Source organism: Pongo abelii, chromosome 5 (genome assembly GCF_028885655.2).
Source record: "Pongo abelii isolate AG06213 chromosome 5, NHGRI_mPonAbe1-v2.0_pri, whole genome shotgun sequence".
NCBI lineage: Eukaryota > Metazoa > Chordata > Mammalia > Primates > Hominidae > Pongo > Pongo abelii.
Genome location: NC_071990.2, coordinates 83,675,865 through 83,700,211, shown reverse-complemented (window position 1 = coordinate 83,700,211; position 24,347 = coordinate 83,675,865). Strand labels below are relative to the sequence as shown.

The 24,347-nt window shown below is 36.3% G+C and overlaps 1 protein-coding gene across 8 annotated transcripts in view; it reads left to right on the top strand.

The window, feature by feature from the left end:
- Positions 1 to 24,347, top strand: part of UBE3D (ubiquitin protein ligase E3D) — a 186,432-nt gene that overhangs the window by 66,749 nt on the left and 95,336 nt on the right. For 2 of the 8 annotated variants that reach the window (XM_024247793.3, XM_054556716.2), the window contains one exon: positions 15,663 to 20,090. In XM_024247793.3, the coding sequence (XP_024103561.3) occupies positions 15,663 to 15,726 (64 nt within the window). In that variant the 3' untranslated portion in view covers positions 15,727 to 20,090. 8 annotated transcript variants of the gene reach the window in all.

Genomic DNA, 24,347 nt, shown 5'->3' with positions numbered 1-24,347 from the left:
GGACCAAAGTTGGAAAATAAGAATTTAAGGAAGAAGATTGGAGAATGTACAGTTAACCCTCTGTCACCATGGGTTCCACACCCATGGTTTTAGCCAACCTCAGAAAGAAAATATTTTGGGGGAGAAAATCCCCACAAAATTCAAAAAGCAATACTTGGATTTGTAGCACACTGATTCCTATGTTGAATCCACATGAATGAAGTGATGTGTAGGCATTGTATTAGGTATCATAAATAATCTAGAGATAATTTAAAGTATACAGGAGGATTTGCATAGGTTAATCCAAATACTGTGTCATTTTTACATAAGGGACTTGAACATGGGTGGATTTTTGCTGAGGGCAGTCCTGGAACCAATCCCTTATGGATACTGAGGGATGACTGTATATTCACAGAGGGAAACCATTTTCTATGTTGGCTGATAGGTGTCACTGTCTGCCAAATACAGCTTGGGTACAGTCGTGCAAGAGGAAAAGATTGGAAGAGGACAGTCATACGTTGGTAATTTCCAAGAGTACCTGTACATCAAAGGAAGAGAATTTATATTTATGCATTTAAAATTAATATACTTTAAAACACTTGAATAATGAATTATACTTTTGCTGACTCTCTCTCTCTCTCCCCCCGCATTTCTTTCTCTCTCACAATAACCTAACACCAGAGATAAAGTGGAAGGTTTATTTATTTGTGTATTCATACATTCAACTAACTGATACTGTGTTAGGTGGTAGGTGTGCATTAGTAAATAAAAACTACAAAACTCCTGCAGTTGTGGAACACATACTCTAATAATGGGACTTACTGGGACTAATCTGTATCTAGTATTATGTAAACCATCACCACTTATCTGACAAATACCCAAGTGGCAGAGGTAGTTCTTAGTAAAGGATTCAAATAGAAGTAAGCTCTGGAATGGTTTATAATATGAAATATGTCAAATGACATCACTATGTATACCAGCCTCTCATTGTTGAACCTGTCCAGTATGCTGGATTCCCCGAATTATAGATAGCATGAGGAATTACAACTACTGGATCTGATATTCAAGTATACACACACAGCCAGGGACCCATAGTGCCCATTTCCCACAGAAGAAGAAAAAAGGAGTGTAACTATTCATTCCAAAGCTATCATCTACTTTTAGCTCACATTTTCATTGGGAAATTCAGTTTCTCCTAGTTTATATTCCCCTCCCTAAAGAATACAGATGTTGGCTGGGCGTGGTGGCTCACGCCTGTAATCCCAGCACTTTGGGAGACCAAGGCAGGCGGATCACCTGAGGTCAGGAGTTCGAGACCAGCCTGGCCAGCATGGTGAAACCCCCGTCTCTACTAAAAATACAAAAATTAGCCAGGCGTGGTGGCAGGCACCTGTAATCCCAGCTACTCAGGAAGCTGAGGTGGGAGAATTGCTTGAACCCAGGAGGCGGAGGTTGCAGGGAGCTGAGATCGTGCCATTCCACTCCAGCCTGGGCAACAGAGTGAGACTCCATCTCAAAAAAAAAAAAAAAAAAAAAAGGAATGCAGATGTCTTTAAAGGTACAGACTAACTACAAATCTACTTCTTTACCTTAGAGACATGACCTATAAATGTTGGAGTGCTTATTATTCCAAGACATCTTGGAATACTTATATATATTCTCTGTGCGTGTTTGTGACGGAATCTATTAAAACAAAAGAAAATGTAATAAAAACTTTAAACTTTTTGGGTTTTTTTTTTTGTTTTTTGTTTTACATGAAGATCTTTATATATTAGGGACTTTTACAGGTGACACTAATTAATGCCAATGTGACTTGTACATTTAATTCTGTATGACCTTATTGATTATGTGTGGCAGCTCTACCACCTGAGGCTGTGTGCTTGGCAGGTTTATATATACACAGAACTTGGGTGAAAAACCTTAAGGGAAAAATCCAAAAGTTGGGAATCCAAGAAATGCTCAGAAGATGGTTCTTTTTTCAGTTAAGAAAGTAAATCTTAACTGCTCAGGAATTGCTATGCTTATTTTGTTCTTTTTTTAATTTTCAAAATGGTAAATTTCTTAACAATATTTATCCTTTTTTACCTTCTTATGTAAGATCTTCCTGCCACAATTTGGCGGGGGAGGATTTACACTTAAGCTGTGGGAGCATAGTTTAGGAATTGTCATCTATTCTTCATTTTATAGTTTAATTCATTTATGAGAGTTAAAGATTCTATTTAGATACTTCTGAAGATTGCTACGAAATTCACAAAATTGTTATAAAAAACTACTTGACCCCTACCTAACTCAATATAGTAATGAGTCATGCCGGGTATTTATGTAATAATTATGGTGCTAGGAACAGTGAGGGATTCCAGGCAGATCAAACATAATACTACCTCGTTGGTATCATTGGGTTCCTTGGAGTATTGATGGTTGTAAAATGTTGTTTTAAAAATTCTTTCATGTTCCTTTCTTTAAGAGGTGGAGCTTAATTTCCCTCTCTTTTGAGTGTGGGCTGGACTTACTGACTCCTCAGATAGAACAAAAATGATATGACAGTTTTAATTCTGGGAGTAGGTCATAAAAGGCCCAGTGGATTCTTCCTTGCTCTGTGTCTTGAGCACTCCTTCTGTGGGAATCCAGCTGCCAACATGAGGACACCAGGGCCTATGGAGAGCCCACATGATGAGGAACTGAGGCCTCCTGCCAGTGGCCCTGTGAAGGTACCATCTTGGAAGCAGTAACCCTATCCCCCATCCGGCCTGTGGACAACTATAGCCCCTGTTGGCATCTTGACTGTGTAAACCAAAAAGTATCTGAAATGGTTCTCAATCAATTTAGAAGTTTATTTTGCCGATGCTAAAGACATGCCTTGAAAAAAGGACCCCAAGTTCATAGGAACAATCTGTGGTTCATGCCTTTTTCCAAAGATGATTTTGAGGGCTTCAGTATTTATATAAAGGGAAAAAGGGCTGGAGGGGAAAGAGGGAGAGTATGGTCATATAACTGAATCCATATGTTGCAAGAGAAAAGGAGCAGGTAGAGGAATAGTTAATTATGTATTCATCTAGCGCTCAGTAACCCAGCACTTTACATAAGATAGGGTGAACATAAGAGTAGCTACCTGTGGAGATTTTTAACCTTTTATCTGTAGCTATCTGCTTAGGAACAAAAGGAAAGGCAGGCCAGGTGTGGTGGCTCATGCCTGTAATCCCAGCACTTTGGGAGGCCACAGTGGGGGGATCACCTGAGGTCAGGAGTTCAAGACCAGCCTGTCCAACATGGTGAAACCCCGTCTCTACTAAAAATACAAAAAGTAGCTGGGTGTGCTGGTGCATACCTGCAGTCCCTGCTACTTGGGAGACTGAGGCGGGAGAATCCCTTGAACCCAGGAGGTGGAGGTTGTAGTGAGCTGAGATAGCGCCACTGCACCCCAGCCTGGGCGACAGGGTGAGACTCTGTCTCAGAAAAATAAAAAAAGGAAAGGCAATTTCTCTCATGACTCAGCTTTCAGTTTAATTTTTTCCTGTTGGCATAGTGAATTAGGGTCCTGAGATTTTATTTTCCTTTCACAAACAACTTCAGCCACATGAGAGATTCTAAACCAGAGCCACCCAGCTAAGTTGTTTTCAAATTCCTGTCCCACAGTAACTATGAGATGTTTGTTAGTAACTAATTTAAGAGGTGTGGCAGCAACCTGGAACCTTTGGACATACTGGCTTCACTTCCAGCAAATTCCAGGGTATCAGTGACCTCTATAAAAAGGGATATACAATTATGCGTATGTATGTGTGCATTTGCTTGGCAAGTTTTCATAACTTTTACCACTTTCTAAAAGGACTCCTTAATCTCTGAAAGGCTAAAAATCCTGCATTATGTGTTTTGTTCAGAGGAAGCAGGGCAGTGAGGCCTGGAAAATGAGATAGAAAGGTTTCATTGAGGGAAGCAGGGCTTACATATAAGTAATTGATGTGTATTTTTTGAAGATGGGATTGAATTGGGCTTTAAAAAGTAAAAAGAACTTAACATGGGCATATGGGACAGTTCCCTTTCAAAGTGTCCTTGATTGCTTTAGATCAGGGGTAGGCAAATTATAGCCACTAAGACAAATCTGGGACCTCGCCCTGCTTTTATAATTTTAATGAAATACAGCCATGTCTATTTGTATACATATTATTTGTGTCTGCATTTGCCGTGGTACAGTAGAGTTGAGTAGTTGCGATAGATGCCCTATAAACAGATAGTAAAATATTTATACTATCTGGCCCTTTACAAAAAAGTTTGCTGACCTTTACTTCTGAATATTGAGATGAGTTTGGCACTCTTGTTGCATAAAAGTAGCAGCTAAAATTTATCTTTCTAACTGATGGGTGAATATACTAGATGCCATGTAGCCAACTGTCCCCAGGTAAGTAATACATTAACATTTGCTCCCCAAACCCCATCGGAGTAATTTCTCTCCTGGTCTAAGGAAGTGGCTCTCTGGACAGCCTCCTGGAGAAATGAGATTTGTAGAGCAGAGGGCAGGGGTTAATGATGCTGCATCAGAGGTGAACACCCAGGGGCCTTGCACTGCTAACAGTTAAGCAGGAGAGGCCTGTGGTATTTGTTACTGTAAAGGAACTCTTGCTTCCTCTGTATTTGTCTCTACTTGACATTTTTCCTTTCTGCCCAAAGAGTCTCATAAACCTGATCTATAAATGACACATACATTATTTTGAAATAACATGCTTGAGGGCTGGATTCTAGTCTATTTCCTTTCTAATTCTATTTTTGTGTAGTGTTGTGAACTCACTTGTCACTAAGAGTTACTGATTGATTCTTCCAGATAAAAGTGATACTCACTTTAGAATTGGGCTTAATTCTGAGACTTTAGGTCTGATTTCTTTTTTTTCTTTTTCTTTTTTTTGGTAGTTAATCTCCTGGTAACAGCTGGTTTTACTTTGTACCTTATTATTATTATCTTTTTTTGGCAGTTAATCTCCTGGTAACAGCTGGTTTTATTTTGTACCTTAGGTTCAAATGTGCTAAATGTTTATCCTTTAATATCTAAGATGTTTCTCAACTTTAGAAAAAGTTTGAGAAAGTTTAGAAAAACTAAAGAAAGGAAATGGCACATGGCAGACCATATCTATGTTTTATACAGTCTTTCATGCATGCAGTATACAATATTTCTGCTGTGACAGCCCACGTGCTCTATCTGAAGCCTGATGTCCCATATAGACCTCATGTGATTACTGGCTGATGTCCTCAGCAGGAAGAGCAATGACAAAATTCATTCAGCTGTATTCAGAGTTAACTGTTTAAGAGATTTGTCTTCATTGCTCATTGTGTCAGTTAAAGAATATTTTTTTTTTTCTCATGTCTTGTACTTCACTGAGAGGGTCAGTCTGTCAGTATTTTGGCTAATTTTCTAGAAGTTCTAACCGAGTTCATAATTTAATTAATTAATTTGTTATAAACTGTTTTGAATTTACAAAAGTTCCAGAACAATGTAATAAAAATCAATTTTCTTACTCCTATTTTTAATAAAACTTGATAGGTAGGTAGGTAGGTAGGTAGGTAGATAGATAGAGTTTTAAAAATAAAGCATTAACACAGTTGAAGCTTCCTCTAAGTTCATTCTCTTTTATCCTTCCCCAGAGGAAACGTGTCTGAAATATGGAATGTATAATTGCCAAACAAAAAGAATTTGTGAAAACTTCTTAGTTGCATAACTCAGAAGACTAGAGACTATTGACTGTCATATATACTTTTACTAAATATGAGTACTGTTGTATTTTTACTATTTATAAATATTAAAATTACATACTATTAACTTGCATGTTTTTAAACAACATATAAATGGTATCACATTGTATTTTTTGCAAGTTGCTTTTTTCACTTCTGATTGTGTTTTTAAGACTTCTCCATGTTGACACATGTAGTTTAGTCATTCGTTTTAATTGCTGTAAGATATTCTTTTGTCAGGATATACTACAACTTATATATCTGTTATTCTTTCTGTGGACATTTAAATTGTTTTCAGTTTTTACATTAAAAATAATACAGCAGTGAGCATTCTTGTTCATATCTCTTTTGAACATGTGTGAGCTTTTCTGTTCTTTACATAAGAGATGGAATGATTGGGCCTTAGAGTACATCTTCAGTATTATTAGGTAATTCCAAACAGCTGTCCAAAGTCACTATATGAATTTACACCCACACTAGCATCATAAGCATTCCCATTTCTTCACATCATGGTCAGCACTTCCTAATTTTGCCAATTTGATGTTTTATTGCTAAAATAAATATTTTCCTAATTACTAGTATAGTTGAGCATTAGCTTCAATTTTTTATCTTTAACATTGTGTTGGAGATAGTAGCTAATGGAAATAGAAAGCAATTAGAGGCATAGGAATTGGAAAAGAAGTAAAACCGTCTTTTTTTGGGATAATAAAGTTATGTATCAAGAAAACTCAAAAGCATCCATGAGAAAACTACTACAAACAAAATAACTTATTAAATTAGCAAGTTATAGGTGAGGCATGGAGGCTCATTCCTTTAATCCCAGCACTTCAGGTAGCTGAGGTGGAAGGATTACTTGAGACCAGGAGTTCAAGACCAGCCTGGGCAACATAGAGAGACTCTGTCTCAAAATAACAATAAAAAAAGAAAGAAAACATAGCAAGACCCAATCTATGCAAATTTTTTTTTAATTAGCCAGGTGTGGTGGCATAGTCCCACCTGGCTACATCTGTAGCAGCTGTAGTCCCAGCTACTCAGGAGGCCGAGGGAGGAGGATAGCTTGAGCCCAGGTGGTCAAGGCTGCAGCAAGCCTTGATCATGCCACTGGACTCCAGCCTGGGTGACGGATCAAGACTCTGTCTTGTGAAGGAAGGAAGGGAGGAAGGGAAGGAAAGGCAGGCAGGCTTTTTGAAAGCTATTATACACATATATAATATAATTAATTTATTATATATAAAATAAAACTAGCAGAAGGCAAGAAATAACTAAAATCAGAGCAGAACTGAAGGAAATAGAGACACAAAAAACCCTTCAAAAAATAAATGAATCCAGGAGCTGGTTTTTTGAAAGGATCAACAAAATTGATAGACCGCTAGCAAGATTAATAAAGAAAAAAAGAGAGAAGAATCAAATAGATGCAATAAAAAATGATAAAGGGGATATCACCACCGATCCCACAGAAATACAAACTACCATCAGAGAATATTACAAACACCTCTATGCAAATAAACTAGAAAATCTAGAAGAAATGGATAAATTCCTCAACACATACACCCTCCCAAGACTAAACCAAGAAGAAGTTCAATCTCTGAATAGACCAATAACAGGAGCTGAAATTATGGCAATAATCAATAGCTTACCAACCAAAAACAGTCCAGGACCAGATGGGTTCACAGCCGAATTCTACCAGAGGTACAAGGAGGAGCTGGTACCATTCCTTCTGAAACTATTCCAATCAATAGAAAAAGAAGGAATCCTCCCTAACTCATTTTATGAGGCCAGCATCATCCTGATACCAAAGCCTGGCAGAGACACAACAAAAAAAGAGAATTTTAGACCAATATCCTTGATGAACATTGATGCAAAAATCCTCAATAAAATACTGGCAAACAGAATCCAGCAGCACATCAAAAAGCTTATCCACCATGATCAAGTGGGCTTCATCCCTGGGATGCAAGGCTGGTTCAATATACGCAAATCAATAAATGTAATCCAGCATATAAACAGAACCAAAGACAAAAACCACATGATTATCTCAATAGATGCAGAAAAGGCCTTTGACAAAATTCAACAACCCTTCATGCTAAAAACTCTCAATAAATTAGGAATTGATGGGACGTATCTCAAAATAATAAGAGCTATTTATGACAAACCCACAGCCAATATCATACTGAATGGGCAAAAACTGAAAGCATTCCCTTTGAAAACTGGCACAAGACAGGGATGCCCTCTCTCGCCACTTCTATTCAACATAGTGTTGGAAGTTCTGGCCAGGGCAATTAGGCAGGAGAAGGAAATCAAGGGTATTCAATTAGGAAAAGAGGAAGTCAAATTGTCCCTGTTTGCAGATGACATGATTGTATATCTAGAAAACCCCATTGTCTCAGCCCAAAATCTCCTTAAGCTGATAAGCAACTTCAGCAAAGTCTCAGGATACAAAATCAATGTGCAAAAATCACAAGCATTCTTATACATCAATAACAGACAAACAGAGAGCCAAATCATGAGTGAACTCCCATTCACAATTGCTTCAAAGAGAATAAAATACCTAGGAATCCAACTTACAAGGGATGTGAAAGACCTCTTCAAGGAGAACTACAAACCACTGCTCAAGGAAATAAAAGAGGATACAAACAAATGGAAGAACATTCCATGCTCATGGGTAGGAAGAATCAATATCATGAAAATGGCCATCCTTCCCAAGGTAATTTACAGATTCAATGCCATCCCCATCAAGCTACCAATGACTTTCTTCACAGAATTGGAAAAAACTACTTTAAAGTTCATATGGAACCAAAAAAGAGCCCGCATCGCCAAGTCAATCCTAAGCCAAAAGGACAAAGCTGGAGGCATCACGCTACCTGACTTCAAACTATACTACAAGGCTACAGTAACCAAAACAGCATGGTACTGGTACCAAAACAGAGATATAGATCAATGGAACAGAACAGAGCCCTCAGAAATAATGACACATATCTACAACCATCTGATCTTTGACAAACCTGAGAAAAACAAGCAATGGGGAAAGGATTCCCTATTTAATAAATGGTGCTGGGAAAACTGGCTAGCCATATGTAGAAAGCTGAAACTGGATCCCTTCCTTACACCTTATACAAAAATCAATTCAAGATGGATTAAAGACTTAAATGTTAGACCTAAAACCATAAAAACCCTAGAAGAAAACCTAGGCAATACCATTCAGGACATAGGCATGGGCAAGGACTTCATGTCTAAAACACCAAAAGCAATGGCAACAAAAGCCAAAATTGACAAATGGGATCTAATTAAACTAAAGAGCTTCTGCACAGCAAAGGAAACTACCATCAGAGTGAACAGGCAACCTACAAAATGGGAGAAAATTTTCGCAAGCTACTCATCTGACAAAGGGCTAATATCCAGAATCTACAATGAACTCCAACAAATTTACAAGAAAAAAACAAACAACCCCATCAAAAAGTGGGCGAAGGACATGAACAGACACTTCTCAAAAGAAGACATTTATGCAGCCAAAAGACACATGAAAAAATGCTCACCATCACTGGCCATCAGAGAAATGCAAATCAAAACCACAATGAGATACCATCTCACACCAGTTAGAATGGCGATCATTAAAAAGTCAGGAAACAACAGGTGCTGGAGAGGATGTGGAGAAATAGGAACACTTTTACACTGTTGGTGGGACTGTAAACTAGTTCAACCCTTGTGGAAGTCAGTGTGGCGATTCCTCAGGGATCTAGAACTAGAAATTCCATTTGACCCAGCCATCCCATTACTGGGTATATACCCAAAGGACTATAAATCATGCTGCTATAAAGACACATGCACACGTATGTTTATTGCCGCATTATTCACAATAGCAAAGACTTGGAACCAACCCAAATGTCCAACAATGATAGACTGGATTAAGAAAATGTGGCACATCTACACCATGGAATACTATGCAGCCATAAGAAATGATGAGTTCATGTCCTTTGTAGGGAAATGGATGAAATTGGAAATCATCATTCTCAGTAAACTATCGCAAGAACAAAAAACCAAACACCGCATATTCTCACTCATAGGTGGGAATTGAACAATGAGAACACATGGACACAGGAAGGGGAACATCACACTTCAGGGACTGTTGTGGGTTGGGGGCAGGGGGGAGGGATAACATTGGGAGATATACCTAATGCTAGATGACAAGTTGGTGGGTGCAGTGTACCAGCATGGCACATGTATACATATGTAACTTACTGCACATTGGGCACATGTACCATAAAACCTAAAGTATAATAATAATAATAATAATAATAATTACAATAAAAGAAAAAAAAAATAAATGTTATCTCAGGAGAAAAAAAAAAAAAAAAGAAAACATAGCAAGACCCACTCTATGCAAATTTTTTTTTAATTAGCCAGGTGTGGTGGCATAGTCCCACCTGGCTACATCTGTAGCAGCTGTAGTCCCAGCTACTCAGGAGGCCGAGGGAGGAGGATAGCTTGAGCCCAGGTGGTCAAGGCTGCAGCAAGCCTTGATCATGCCACTGGACTCCAGCCTGGGTGACGGATCAAGACTCTGTCTTGTGAAGGAAGGAAGGGAGGAAGGGAAGGAAAGGCAGGCAGGCTTTTTGAAAGCTATTATACACATATATAATATAATTAATTTATTATATATAAAATAATAACATCTATGAAAAACTCTTTGTAATTCAAACCAGAGACCAAGGCTAATAACTCCAATATATAAAAATCTACAAATAAAGAATATGTATGTATAATACATGCATACATATATATGTGTAATGGATACATATAAAATATAAATATATGTATAATCATGCATATGTATAAAAGATATATGTATAATCCATACATATGTGTAAAATATATATGTATATATTTTTTCAAGTCACCTAGAACATATGGAAGAGAAGACCCCATGTACAATAACAAAGAAATTAAAATGCTGAAACTTAACCAGAAGTGTCAAAAACATGTATGAGGAAAATTATAAAATACTTTTGGAAAAGAGTACAAAAGTTTTTTTTTTTTTTTTTTTTTTTTTTTTGAGACAGACTGTTTCTCTGTCACCCAGGCTAGAGTGCAATGGCATGATCTTGGCTCACTGCAACCTCCACTTCTTGACTTCAAGTGATTCTCCTGCCTCAGCCTCCTGAGTAGGTGGGATTACAGGCATGTGCCACCACACCCGGCTAATTTTTGTATTTTTAGTAGAGATGAAGTTTCACCATGTTGGCCAGGCTGGTCTTGAACTCCTGACCTCGTAATCTGCCCGCCATGGCCTCCAAAAGTGATGGGATTACAGGCGTGAGCCACCACACCTGCCATTACAGAAGTATTCTTAAGCAAATGGAAGTATATACCATATTATTGGACAAGACGGTAACTATCATTAAAATGTCAGTTATCCCTAAGTTAATATACAAACTCAATAAACTAAAACCCAATAAAAATGCCATCAAATTTTATTTTGTTTTTTCAGCTAGACAAGTTGATTATAAAGTTTGTTTGGAAACAATAGTTAGGAAAACCCTTGAAAATAAATCAGGGCAAGGACTAGCCCTATCAGATATTAATATTAAAATGTATTATTAAGATACTATAATTCAAATAGTGTGATTCTGACCCATGAATAGACAAACCATTGGAACACAACAGAAATAGACCTGATTTCATATATAAGTATAATACATAGGAAAGGTGGCCTCTCAAACAGTGAGGAAGTGTAGAATTTATAATAATTAGCATTGGGATGCTGAGATAAATGCAAAGAAAAAAGAATAAAATTTAATCTTTACATGTTACACGGGGATCCATTTCAAATAGATCAGAGGTTTAAAAAGAAAACCACATGGCCGGGCGCGGTGGCTGATGCCTGTAATCCCAGCACTTTGTGAGGCTGAGGCGGGTGGATCACAAGGTCAGGAGATCGAGACCATCCTGGCTAACATGGTGAAACCTCGTCTCTACAAAAATTACATAAAATTAGCCAGGCATGGTGAAACATGCCTGTAGTCCCAGCTACTTGGGAGGCTGAAGCAGGAGAATTGCTTGAACCCGGGAGGCAGAGGTTGTAGTGAGCTGAGATTGCACCACTGCACTCCAGCCTGGGCAACAGAACAAGACTCCATCTCAAAAAAAAAAAAAAAAAACCAACAAAACAAAAAAACAAAACCACATAAGTACTAAAAGAAAATATGGATGAATTCTTCCATTACCTTGGAGTGGGGAAAACCTTTTAACAGTGACTCAAAATCTAGAAGTAGTAAGGAGAGAGAGTGATAAATTTGATTACATAGAAATAAAAAGAATAAAAACTTGTAACAAAAAAGCATCATAAACAAAGTAAAAAGATAAAGAATAACTATGAGGCCAGGCATGTGTGGCCCACACTTGTAATCCCATCATTTTGGGAGGCCAGGTGGGAGGATCACTTGAGGCCAAGAGTTTGAGACCAGCCTGGGCAACATAGCAAAACTCCTCTCTACGAAAAAAAAAAAAAAAAAAAGGAAGAAGAAGAAAGAAAAAAATGTAAAAACAGCCAGTTGTGGTTGTGCACAGCTGCAGTCCTACCTACTTGGGAGGTTGAGGTGGGAGGATTGCCTGAGCCCAGAAGATAAAGGCTGCAGGGAGCCATAGTCACCACTGAACTCCAGCCAGGGCAACAGAGTGAAACCCTGTATCTAAATAAATAAATATAACAACAATGAAAAACTCTTCATAATTTAAACCAAGGCTAATATCCCCAGTTTATAAAAATCTACAAATAAAGAAGAAAAAGGCTAACAACCCCATAGAAAAATGGAGTAGAAATATTCACAGATATTTCATCAGAAAAGAAATGAAAAGAACTCTTAAACATATAAAAAGATATCCACCCTCACTCCTAATAAAGAAATGTAAATGAAACTCTCCTAGGCTTTATTAGATTGGCAGAAATCCAAAAGTTTGACAACATATTTTTTTGGTGAAGCTGTGAGAAATGGGAAATCTCATACTTTGGTAGATATACAAAATGGTACAATCTTTATGGAGGGAAATTTGGCAAAAATTACATGTGCATTTACTTTTTGATGGAGCACTTCCATTTCTAGGAATTATTTCAGGGACACATTGGATGGAAATTAAAGGACACATGCATACGACTATTAATTTGAGCACTATTTGTAAAATGAATGAATGAGTGAATGAATGAATCAGACAACCCAAATGTTCATCAATAGGGGGCTGGCTGAATAAATTATATTCTTGCCATTAACCATACAACTATAAAAAGTAATGATGAATATCAGTATATACTACTCTGGTGAAGAAGAAAGTGTATAGTGTGCTATTGTTTATTGAAGAATGATAAGAATATGAATATATTTGCTTATATTTTAAAAATCAAAGGCTAAACTATAAGATTTAAATAAATTTCTTTATAAAGGAAGGAAGAAAAGAGAGTGAACAGAACAAGGATACAAGTTAGGCTTTTAAAAATATATCTGATTTCATAGATTAGACTTGGGAACAAGTATATATTTTACATAGTTATAAGGCAAAATATCATTTAAACCATCTCTAAAAATCTAAAGGAAATGGAAAAAAATGAACTTAAGTGCATGTAGAATTGGTGTCATAAACACACAAAGAAGTGCTCCAAGAGACTTTAAAACACAGTCATTGGATTGTATATCTCTCTTAGTATATATCCTAATGACAAAAGAAACTACAAAAAACATCTTAAAACTTTTTTCATAATCATATTGCTGGTGACAGTGTGATAGTAATAAACTGAGACCATTGTATGTGGATTTTAGGATAAGTCAAATGAGCAATTATGTTGGTGTCATGAGAACTGGGTTTTTGACGTGAGAGAGAGAAAATACTACAGATACAAGATTGATGAGATTAAATAAAACTGTTTAGTCCTGGATTTGGAATAGAAGTATTAAAATGAGCACATAATTTGTTTTAACCTTTAAAAAAAAAAACTGCTACTTTTTAGCTCTATTCCCTGAAAAAGCCTAAAAGTATTGACTTAACTCAGTGGCAGTGCATCCCTAGGGCCTAGATTATTTTGTCTCTAAATACCATTCCCTACTAAAAACAACCAGAGATCCAACCAGAAGTGGGTAGATCTCAGGATGTAGCATGTAGTATACAAGAGCTTGTAATATCCTATCCTGTTATAATAGAAAAGAAGTTATCAAACATTATTAGGGTCATGTCAAAAAGGACTCAGGAGACAACTTGAATAGGCTTCACTGGCCAAAAAATGGGTAAATTTGAGCATCAATAAGGATAACAATAAGGATGAAACAACATATATATTTACATCCATGAGTTCATAATGATACCAAAAAAAGATAAAAAAATACATTTCAGCCAGGTATGATAGCTCATGCCTGTAATCCTAGATTTGGGAGGCTGAGGCAGGAGGATCACTTGAGCCCAGGAGTTTGAGGCTGCAGTGAGCTATGATCATGCCACTGCGTGATCCTGGGTAACAGAGTGAGACCCTGTTTAAAAAGAAAAAAAGAGAGAAATTTCATTGGTCATTACATTTGGAAAATGCTATGAATGATCATAGCTTTGAAAACTGGAAGATAAATGGGAAGAAAATCAAACATTTATCTAGCTTTTCCTCTGTGAGCTGTGCCTCAGAGTAACCAAATATGTGATTAGGGGAAGTTTTTTCATAGGCAGATTCCAGTGAACAAATGAAAACAGCGTGGAATTGGGCTAACACCATTTTCTGAACCATCATGAAGTAATGGAACTTGTTGATGATCATCTTTGGATACTAACATCACAAAAGGAAAGATGGGGTGGGGTGCTGATTCCATACCTCCTGACAGAAGTGTATAACCCCACCTATAAAGTAGTCTTCAAAACAGCAAACCTGATCAAGCTTCTAGATCCAACTACCAGTTTTTAGGAAATTTGGGGGACAGGGATATGTTAAAGTACGCTATAAGGTTGCAACTGGCAAAATCCAGATTGGGAAATTATAGGACAATCAACTTGGTTTCTTCAGCAAAATATTAGCAGGAGGAAAAAAGATAGAAGGAAGGAGAACCTACAGATTAAAAGAAACATAGGCTTTTCCAACCAATTAATAATATGTGGACCTTATTTGGATCTCAAATTAAAGAAAATTTAGAAAGTTAAAATGTTGAAGACATGTGAACATTTGATGAGACCAAAGTTATTGCTATTTTTTTTGATATGGATATGGTATTTTAAAATAAGTCTGTCTTAGAGTACATGCTGAGGTATTATGTATAACAGATTATATGATAGTATTTGTGGAATTTGCTTCAAAAAGATCCAGGGGTTGAGAGTATTGGGTGGGAATATAGCTGAAACAAGTTAGCCGTGAATTGATTGTTGATGAAGCTGGGTGATGAGGACAGTTGTTTATTACTCTGTGATTTATACTTTTGTATATGTTTGAAATTTTTGATAAAACTTTTTTTAAAAATTTAGGTTAAATGATTTTCATTCAGAAACAGGGGCAGTTTATTATAGGTCTCTGCCTATTTGCTTATTACCTCATCTGTCTTGAAAACAATCACCAATGAAACAAGTCCTAATTTTAATGTGACATTCCTGCAGCTGCAATTGGTAAGATGTACTTGAATTGGAAATCAGCTCTCCATTCTTCAACTAGATGTATATACATTACTACTTTATGCCCTTTGAAAAATGAGAATAATTTTTAAATATCTTACCATGCTTTAGCAACAGATTTTTTTTTTAAGGTTCTTCTCAACTTAATGGGTGTATTCCAGAAGTTTTTTTCTAAGGCAATTCTTTAGAACTAGAAGAATGTTCTCTCAGAGAAATTATGTTGTAAACATCAAGTAGGTTCTCAGGCCAGTCTACAGAAATCTATTAATGTATAACATAATGGAATTAAAAGATGACAGAGTACTAGGAGTTCAGTATAGGCATAAATTTAATTTTTTTTTTTTTTTTAGGAAAATGCTTTCTTCATTGAATTCAGGATTCCAAAAGATGAGTGACTTGCCTACTACTTTATAGGAGGCATTGGTCTTGTTATACCACTGGATCATTTAGTTGCCATATGCTTTGCATTCTGGAGGTAAAAAACAGTAACATTTTTAACACCTGTGACTTGGACTGCTCCCATTCATAAATTACATTCTTAAGAGAGCAGAAATTTTCTGCACATGAATGATCTTGGTAATAAAAACCTATCCTCTATGCTGTGTTCATGCATTCTTTCTTTGATATTCACAAGAAAGCTTTGAAGCTTAAAGGGCAAATATTATTACCCCCATTTTACGGCTAAAAAGACAGCCTCAAAGGTGTGATAGAAAACACTTGAAGTTCTGGCTCTTCTGGGAGAAACATGTGCATGTTCATTTAACCTCCTGAACTTCAGTTTCCTTGTTTGTAAAATGAAGCCCTGTTTTACAATGATGTGAAAGAATTGGGTAACATATAAGGTACTTTGCAAATTTCCATTTGTCACTGAAGAAGATCATGGGAGGATTATTTTAATAAATGATCACTATGTTGATAAAAACAACTGGAAGAATAAGGAAGCTCATCCATATGATATGAAATCACTGGGGGAACATGGTACTGGTATAAAAATAGACACATAGACCAACGGAAGAGCATAGGGAACCTAGATAAAAAGTCACATAACTATAGTCAACTGATTTTTGACAAAGATGACAAAAATATACACTGAGAAAAGGACATCCTTTTCAATAAATGGTGCTGGGAAAATTAGAAATCCATATGCAAAGAATGAAACCCTCTCTTACCATATAGAAATCAAGACAGATTAAAGACTTAAATGTAAGACCTAAAACTATAAAAATATGAGAAGAAAACTTAGGAAAAAGTCTTCTGGACATTGGCTTTGGCAAAGAATTCATGACTAAGCCCTCAAAAGCAGAAGAAACAAAAACAAAAATAGACAAATAGGACTTAATTAAACTAAAAAGCTTGTGTACAGGAAGAGAAATAGTGAACAGACAACATGAAGAAGGGGAGAAAATATTTGTAAAATATGCAACTGACAGAGGACTAATATCCAGAATTTACAAGAAACTCAATGCAACAAAAAACCCCAAATAACTCCATTAAAAAGTGGGCAAAAGACATGAATAGACATTTTTCAAAAGACATACCAATGTTCAACAAACATGAGAAAATGCTTAACATCACTAATCATCAGGAAAATGCAAATTAAAGCCACAATGGGATATCATCTTACACCAGTCAGAATGACTGTTAAAACGTCAAAAAAAGAACAGATGTTTGTGAGGATCCAGAGCAAAGGGAACACTTGCACAATGTTGGTAGGAATGTAAATTGGTACAACTTCTATGGAAAACAATATGGAGAATTCTCAAATATAGAACTACCATTCAATCTAGCAATCCCACTACTGGGTATTTACCTAAAGGAAAATAAATCATTATTGTCAAAAAGATGCATTCACTTATTTGTTTATTCCAGCACTACTCACAATAGCAAAGATATATAATCAACCTAAATGTCCCTCAGTGGATGGCTGGATAAAGAAAATGTGGTATATATAAAGAAAGGAATGCTCTTTGGCCATGAAAAAGAATAAAATCATGTCTTTTGCAGCAATATGGATACAACTGGGGGCCGTTATCTTGAGTGAGACAACTGAGAAACAGGAAGTCATATACTGCATGTTCTTACAAGTGGGAGCTAAATAATGTGTGTACCTGGACACAGAGTGTGGAATGATAGATGTTGGAGAGTTGGAAAGGTGTGAGGAGGGTAATGAGAAATTACTTGATTTGTACAGTGTACATTATTTTGGTGATGAATACACTAAAAACCTAGACTTCACCACTATGTAATATATCCATGTAACAAAATTACATCTTACCCCATAAATTTATACAAATAAAAATAAATAAGAAATCAGTATTGGAAGAAACTTGGGGAATGTTTAGCTTAGAGAAAAATCAGAAGAAAGTGTTAAATGTTGTTGGATATTTTCTGAAGGGCTCAGGTTCTGAAGAGCAGATTTCACTCAGTTCAAAGAACTTCCTGGCAGTGAGTGTCCCTGTTATTGGAGTTTTTCGAACAAAGACCAGAGAGCCACATGTTAGGAATGTTGCAGAGGAGCAAAATTTCTCTCAGGTTAATGTCTACTCCAAGGTTCTATCATAGAAAATTAATACAATTTCAGAGTTGAGTTGCGATTCCTGGTTACTGGCCCAAAGTTCAGAGAAGCACTAATGATAATAGTCCTATAATGGTATAAACATTGCAAAGGATTATCTATATGATGATTTAAAAAAAATCATTTAGCAAGCACTTACCATATTGCAAGATGATGTGCTAGGTACTGGGGCTGTTTTAAAAAGCCCTCTCTAGTGTTCCATTGTTGAACATAAGATTCTGTTCTGCTAGCAATCATTGCCTCACGTTTTGAATATACTTGTTTCGGTTTTGATTTTCCCAGGTCTTATAAGGGAGGAGATAAAATGTTAACATTACCCACTATGTTATGTTATTCCAACTGATTTAGTTTCCAATTTTGTTGGAACTTTCCTGCATAGACTTTCATTCTTCAGAGTAGAATAAAAATGTGTCCAAATGACCTCCTAAAAAAAGAAAGGGAAAATAGATCACCTAGTACAAAGTATGTTTTTGCATCCTAGGCTCTGAGGATAAAATGTGGTTACATGAGTAATGTATCAGAACCTTAATGCTGTTTAAACATACGGATGGGTGCGTTGTGTGTATTTTGTGTATTTAAAATTGAGATTTTTGTTTGAATAGCGTCTTTCATTTGGTGTACTTCATGGTGATTTATCATAATAGACTGATTTAAATCATTTGAAATACCGAGACATATGAATTTTAACAATAACTTCCCCAAGGCTAGAGAAGCCAGCAGGAGCTCAAACTGCTAGGTAGACATTTTTTTTTCAAACTCATATGCAAGTGTAAAACTTTTATGAGGCTGCTTTAACAAGGCCCTTTGGGATTTAGAGTTATTTATCTAAGCTCTTATTGAAAATGAAAACTTTTCTATGTTTAGCCCTGTAAAACAAAACTGATCCTAGCAATACTGTAAGCTGGAAGAACAAACATTGTTCTCTAGACTGACTTGAAAATAAAGTCAGGAAACTTTGGGGTCTCTCCCCTGACATTATGATAATAGAATAGTGACAGCAAAGCCAGTATTTCAAAGTCTCCTTTAATTAGGAAAATTTAGCTCTACCATGCTTATAATTTAGGCTTTGACATGACTTATTAAGATGACTTCCAGCCCTAGAATCAAACTGTTTCACTGAGCACTCCAGTGTCTCCATTAGTGTCAACTTGCCCCAGGACTGTGTTGCCTGGTACAAGATCTGGGAGCACTTTTCATTTGTGGTATCTGCACTTGTTGAAGTATCTTTGGCTTATGCCCTTTCCCACTGAGATGTGGGGCATGAGAGAGAGGTTGTTTCTGAGATTAATGTGCCAGAATCTCTCCATACATAACCCAGCGGAAGAGCTGGAGCTGCTACACGAAAAGTTTTGTAATCTTGAAATGTGTTCAGCTTTTTTGTAGGTATGTTCGGGTTTGGTGAGTCTGGGTCCTATAGTAAATCTATTTTTAGACAGATCCTGGGAGCTAAGATTTTGTTGTTGTTGTTGTTTTTTGAGATGGAGTTTTGCTCTTGTTGCCTAGACTGGAGTGCAATGGCGTAATCTCAGTTCACTGTAACCTCCACCTCCTGGGTTCAAGCGTTTCTTCTGCCTTAGCCTCCCGAGTAGCTGGGATTACAAGCGCCCACCACCACGGTCAGCTAATTTTTGTATTTTTAGTAGATACAGGGTTTCATCATGTTGGCCAGGCTGGTCTTGAACTCTTGACCTCAGGCAATGCACCTGCCTCGGCCTCCCAAAGTGCTGGGAGATTTATAATGCAATACATTTGTGAGGAGTAAGAACATTATGAGAGAATAAAGCAAGTGTTACAAAATCAGGATCAAGATCTTTTGTACTCATTAAGAGCTTATCAGGGTCAATTTAGTTTTGTTGTATCCAGTACAGTTGGCAAGGATTTTAAGCTGAGAATGTAGGTGGATAGATGGGTGAAAGGATGGATAGAAAGGTTGGGTAGAGAGATGGATATACAGTTAGAGCTAAATAATCATTATTGGTAATACAATTGTTGATTAATAGGTTTGTATGCTATAGAGTAATACAGAAAAATTAGACAAATAGGCATATCTGATAGAGATCATGGTGAAAAAATGCAAGATTTTGAAGACATTTATAAAGTGATCAAAAGTAAAAATTCTGTGCCAGAGAGCATTTTTTGAATTATTTTTAAGGGTCTTACCTTCTTTACCTTCTTTTTTTTTTTTTTTTTTTTTGAGATGGAGTCTTGCCCTGTCGCCCAGGCTGGAGTGCAGTGGCGCAATCTCGGCTCATTGCAAGCTCCGCCACCCAGGTTCACGCCATTCTCCTGCCTCAGCCTCCGGAGTAGCTGGGACTATAGGTGCCTGCCACAACACCCAGCTAATTTTTTGTATTTTTAGTAGAGACAGAGTTTCACCATGTTAGCCAGGATGGTCTCAATCTCCTGACCTCGTGATCTGCCCACCTCGGCCTCCCAAAGTGCTGGGATTACAGGCATGAGCCACTGTGCCCGGCCTACCTTTACCTTCTCTAACCTCAGTAGTACTAGTGTAAGTCATTAGAAATAATATTTCACTTAATAGAATCTGGAGACTCTGAGTTACTGCCTGTTTCAGAGGAAGTGGAAATGCTTCCAAGACAATAGAGGAGTAAGTGTAAAGCACACAGATGATGTTTCTAAGGAGGGAAGTACAAAATCACCAGCTGGCAATTATAGTTTAGAGTATGATGGAGACAAAGAGCAAACACCAAGATGACAGTGGCAGAAATATTAGCTGAAGGTCAGAGGTAGAGGCAATACAAGTGTAAAAACTTAAACAGGTTGGGAGGTGTCAGTATGAAGTTTAGGAACTTCTATTCTGAAAGAATCTCAGAGCAGTTGTAAATGGAGGGAAAATTGTATGTACACTTGGTTTTCAACTCTTCAACATGAGCAGCTGTTTTAACAGTTGAGATGCTAGCCACTGTCAGGAATAGAATATTTTAATTTTGGAAAAACCCAACTGTTAAAACAGCTGTTTCATCTGATTAGACTTAAGCTGGCTCTGATTAAGTTGCAAGACCTAATGGTACCATAGCACCAGGCTATTATGGTGCTATGATTTTATGATTTTATTGAACATAATAAAAAATCTGAATGGATGTTAGGTTGAGTGTTTGGTTGGACACCGACTTTCCAAAGAAGCCACATTACCTGGTTTGTTTCTGCCAAGTGCTAAGGCAAATAGCATGGGCTTTTTTACCTTGTTCCTAGTTAATGAAAATTACCTGAAATAAATTTGCATTACATTTCTTGGATGTGATCTTTTTTCCTGGCACTTAAAAAACATTTTTTCCTGGTTCTATTAACATCTCTCTTAATCTCTTAATAATCTTCTCTTAATAATAGATAATATACCTACTCAGATCACCTCAAGTAGTCAGTCATTTGTGTTACTTATTTTGTATTCTTTGTTACCTAAGAAAAGAATTCTATTAATAGCAACCTCTAAATTTGTCAATTTATGGGTAATACATTTTTTAATATCTATAGCATCTTGACTGATGCTAATGACAAAAATCTTAAATTCCAAATTTAGCACCATAGGTACCTTTCTTCATGGAAAAGACTACTTTTTAGATTAGTTTTTTAAAAATTATCTTAAATAACAATTGAGTTTACTTGTTAAGATGACTTGATCAGTTTCTCATATAAAAGTAATGTTAATCCGTATTTTAAAGCATTCAAAGACATTTCATTTCACGTATTTTCAAAACAAAAGTAGCTCTACTTTGTATATATCACCAAAATAGTATATATTTCTTGTAAGCTATTTGAAACAATACAAGAAAAAATAGAATAAGGCAAGCAGAATTTTTATACTCATAGCCCACACTGACAACTACTGCCAGTATTTTAGCACTCTTCTTTGCTTGCACCTCTTTATGTACATTTACACAGAAGGATATGGCTAGAAAATTTAAGTTTGCATAAGCTAAGTGAAGTTATATGTGCTGTTCTTTATTTTTTTTAAACTTATCAAAATATTATGACTGTCTTTCCATGTCAATTTAAATCTACAGTCATCATTTAGGCATTGATTTTTAGAGGTCTCATACTTTAAAGCAATGACTTATATTTGCTAGTTTCTAAAACTCAATATTGTAAGTAATTAGGAAGCAAAATTGAAGAATATGCTTGGGGTCTTAATAAAGAGATGAACTCATATCAAAAGTATAATTTTGCTGCTTTCACTGAAAAATTTGTTTATCTTATTAAACTAAAGCAAGTTTATATATTTTAGATATCATTATCAAAATTTAAACAAAAGTATTTTGGTTATAAATTACTATATTTTTGTTATTTTAAAATAAAAAATAAGCATTTTTATTCAGATCATCAAGAAACATTGTGCTTTCTTCCTATACCTTAGGCTACCCTAGGCTGATAATTATAAACTTTCCTCACTTTAACATTCATAAATATTTCTCATTATAGTATGAATTGATTCAGAGGATGACAGTGTTTTAATATTCACAACATGATGTTTTAAAAAAAGAGTACAAGTTTTTTTTTTTTAAGCTCTTTTAACATTGGTAAATTCAGGTGCTTAACTACCTTTCACAGCTTTCTTACAATTACTTTACAACGTTTCTAGAATGCTGATTTCTTGAGTAGCTATATTTAACTCCTTCCCCACCCCCTGCCACACAAGGTAATACAGTCAGCCTTCCGTATCCATAGGTTCGTCATCAGAGGATTAAGCCAACCACAGATGGAAAATATTCAGGGGTTAAAAAAAATAAAAACACAACCATAAAAAAATGCAAATTTAAAAATGCAGTGTAACAACTATTTACATAGCATTTACATTGTGTTAGGTATTATAAGTAATCTCAAGATGTCTTATATGGGAGGATATGTGCAGGTTATATGCAAATACTACACCATTTTAAGGGTGTAGTGAGCACCATGGATGTTGTTATCTCCAGGTTGTTGTGGGGGGTCCTGGAACCAATCCCCTATGGATACTTAGGGATCACGGTACACACATACACTGTACAGCAGCAGTCCCCAACCTTTTTGGCACCAGGGGCCAGTTTTTGTGGAAGACAGTTTTTCCACAGACCAGGATGGTAGGGGGATAGTTTGGGGATGATTCGTACACATTACATTTATTGTGCACTTTATTTCTATTGTAGGTTGGTACAAAAGTAATTGCAATTTTTGCCATTACTTTTAATGACAAAAACCCCAATTACTTTTGCATCAACCTAATATTGTTACATTGTAATACATAATGAAATAATTATACAACTCACCATGATGTAGAATCAGTGGGAGCTCTAAGCCTGTTTTCCTACAACTAGACAGTCCCATCTGGGGGTGATGGGAGACAATGACAGATAATCAGGCATTAGATTCTCATAAGGAGTGCGCAACCTAGATCCCTGGCATGCACAGTTCACAATACGGTTCAGGCTCCTATGAGAATCTAATGCTGCTGCTTATCTGACAGGAGGCAGAGCTTGGGCGGTAATGTAAGTGATGAGGAGTGGCTGTAAATTCAGATGAAACTTCGCCTGCTTGGCTCACAGGCCGGTATTGGTCTGTGGTCCAGGGGTTGGGGACCTCTGCTGTACAGGGATGATTACCCACATTTTTAATACCTTGGAACCAAGTACTGAGGCTACCCTCTTCAAAATGAACAGAATGTAGATTAATGAAATCCAGCTATCAGAGATAGCTCATTTTAAGGGTGTGGTGACAAGGAAAGAGAAGCTAAGAATTTTATAATTTTTATTAAAAAATAGTGACCTTTGGAAGTTTCAATGAAATTCTTCTTAGGTTTTAAAGCTGCCATTTAAAAATATTTTGTTCTACCTCGGAAAAATTTAGCAAACATTTTTCTCTTTGACTCAAGATGCTCTTTGGGGAGGAGATGCCTTTTAGTGCATAAAGTCTTTGAATAAAACTGGAGTATATTTTCCAGTTTCAATAATCAGACCTCTCTACAAGTCAGTTAATGAGTAAATAACAGATATAAAATTTAGGAGACTGTCAGGACTGACCTGGTAGATTTTGTTGGTTATATTTATTTTATCTAGGTGCATACAAATCAAATTCTTATAGGAGAATCAAATCCAAGTTGGTAGAAATGAATTTTTCTCTATGCCAAATAACTTGGGAAATTGATTCTCCTACTTTACATAAAATGTGTGTGGCCAGTTTTATCTTGTTTTTTTGTTTTTTGTACTATAATATGGTGTTGTCTTTTATTCAATCATACAACTTTGGGGATTCCTGAATAAGCTTTTACCTGTGGTAGAAACAACAGATTTCAGAACATTAGTAGCTTCTCATTTATATAGCTTTTTAAAATAATTTTATAGCATATTCTTTAAAACAATACTCTTAAACATATGTGTTTTCAAAGTTAACTGGTAATGATTTTATTTCTGTCATAGCTTATTTAAGAGAACAGTTACTTTAGAAGGATAGACTAGACGTGTATTTCTTT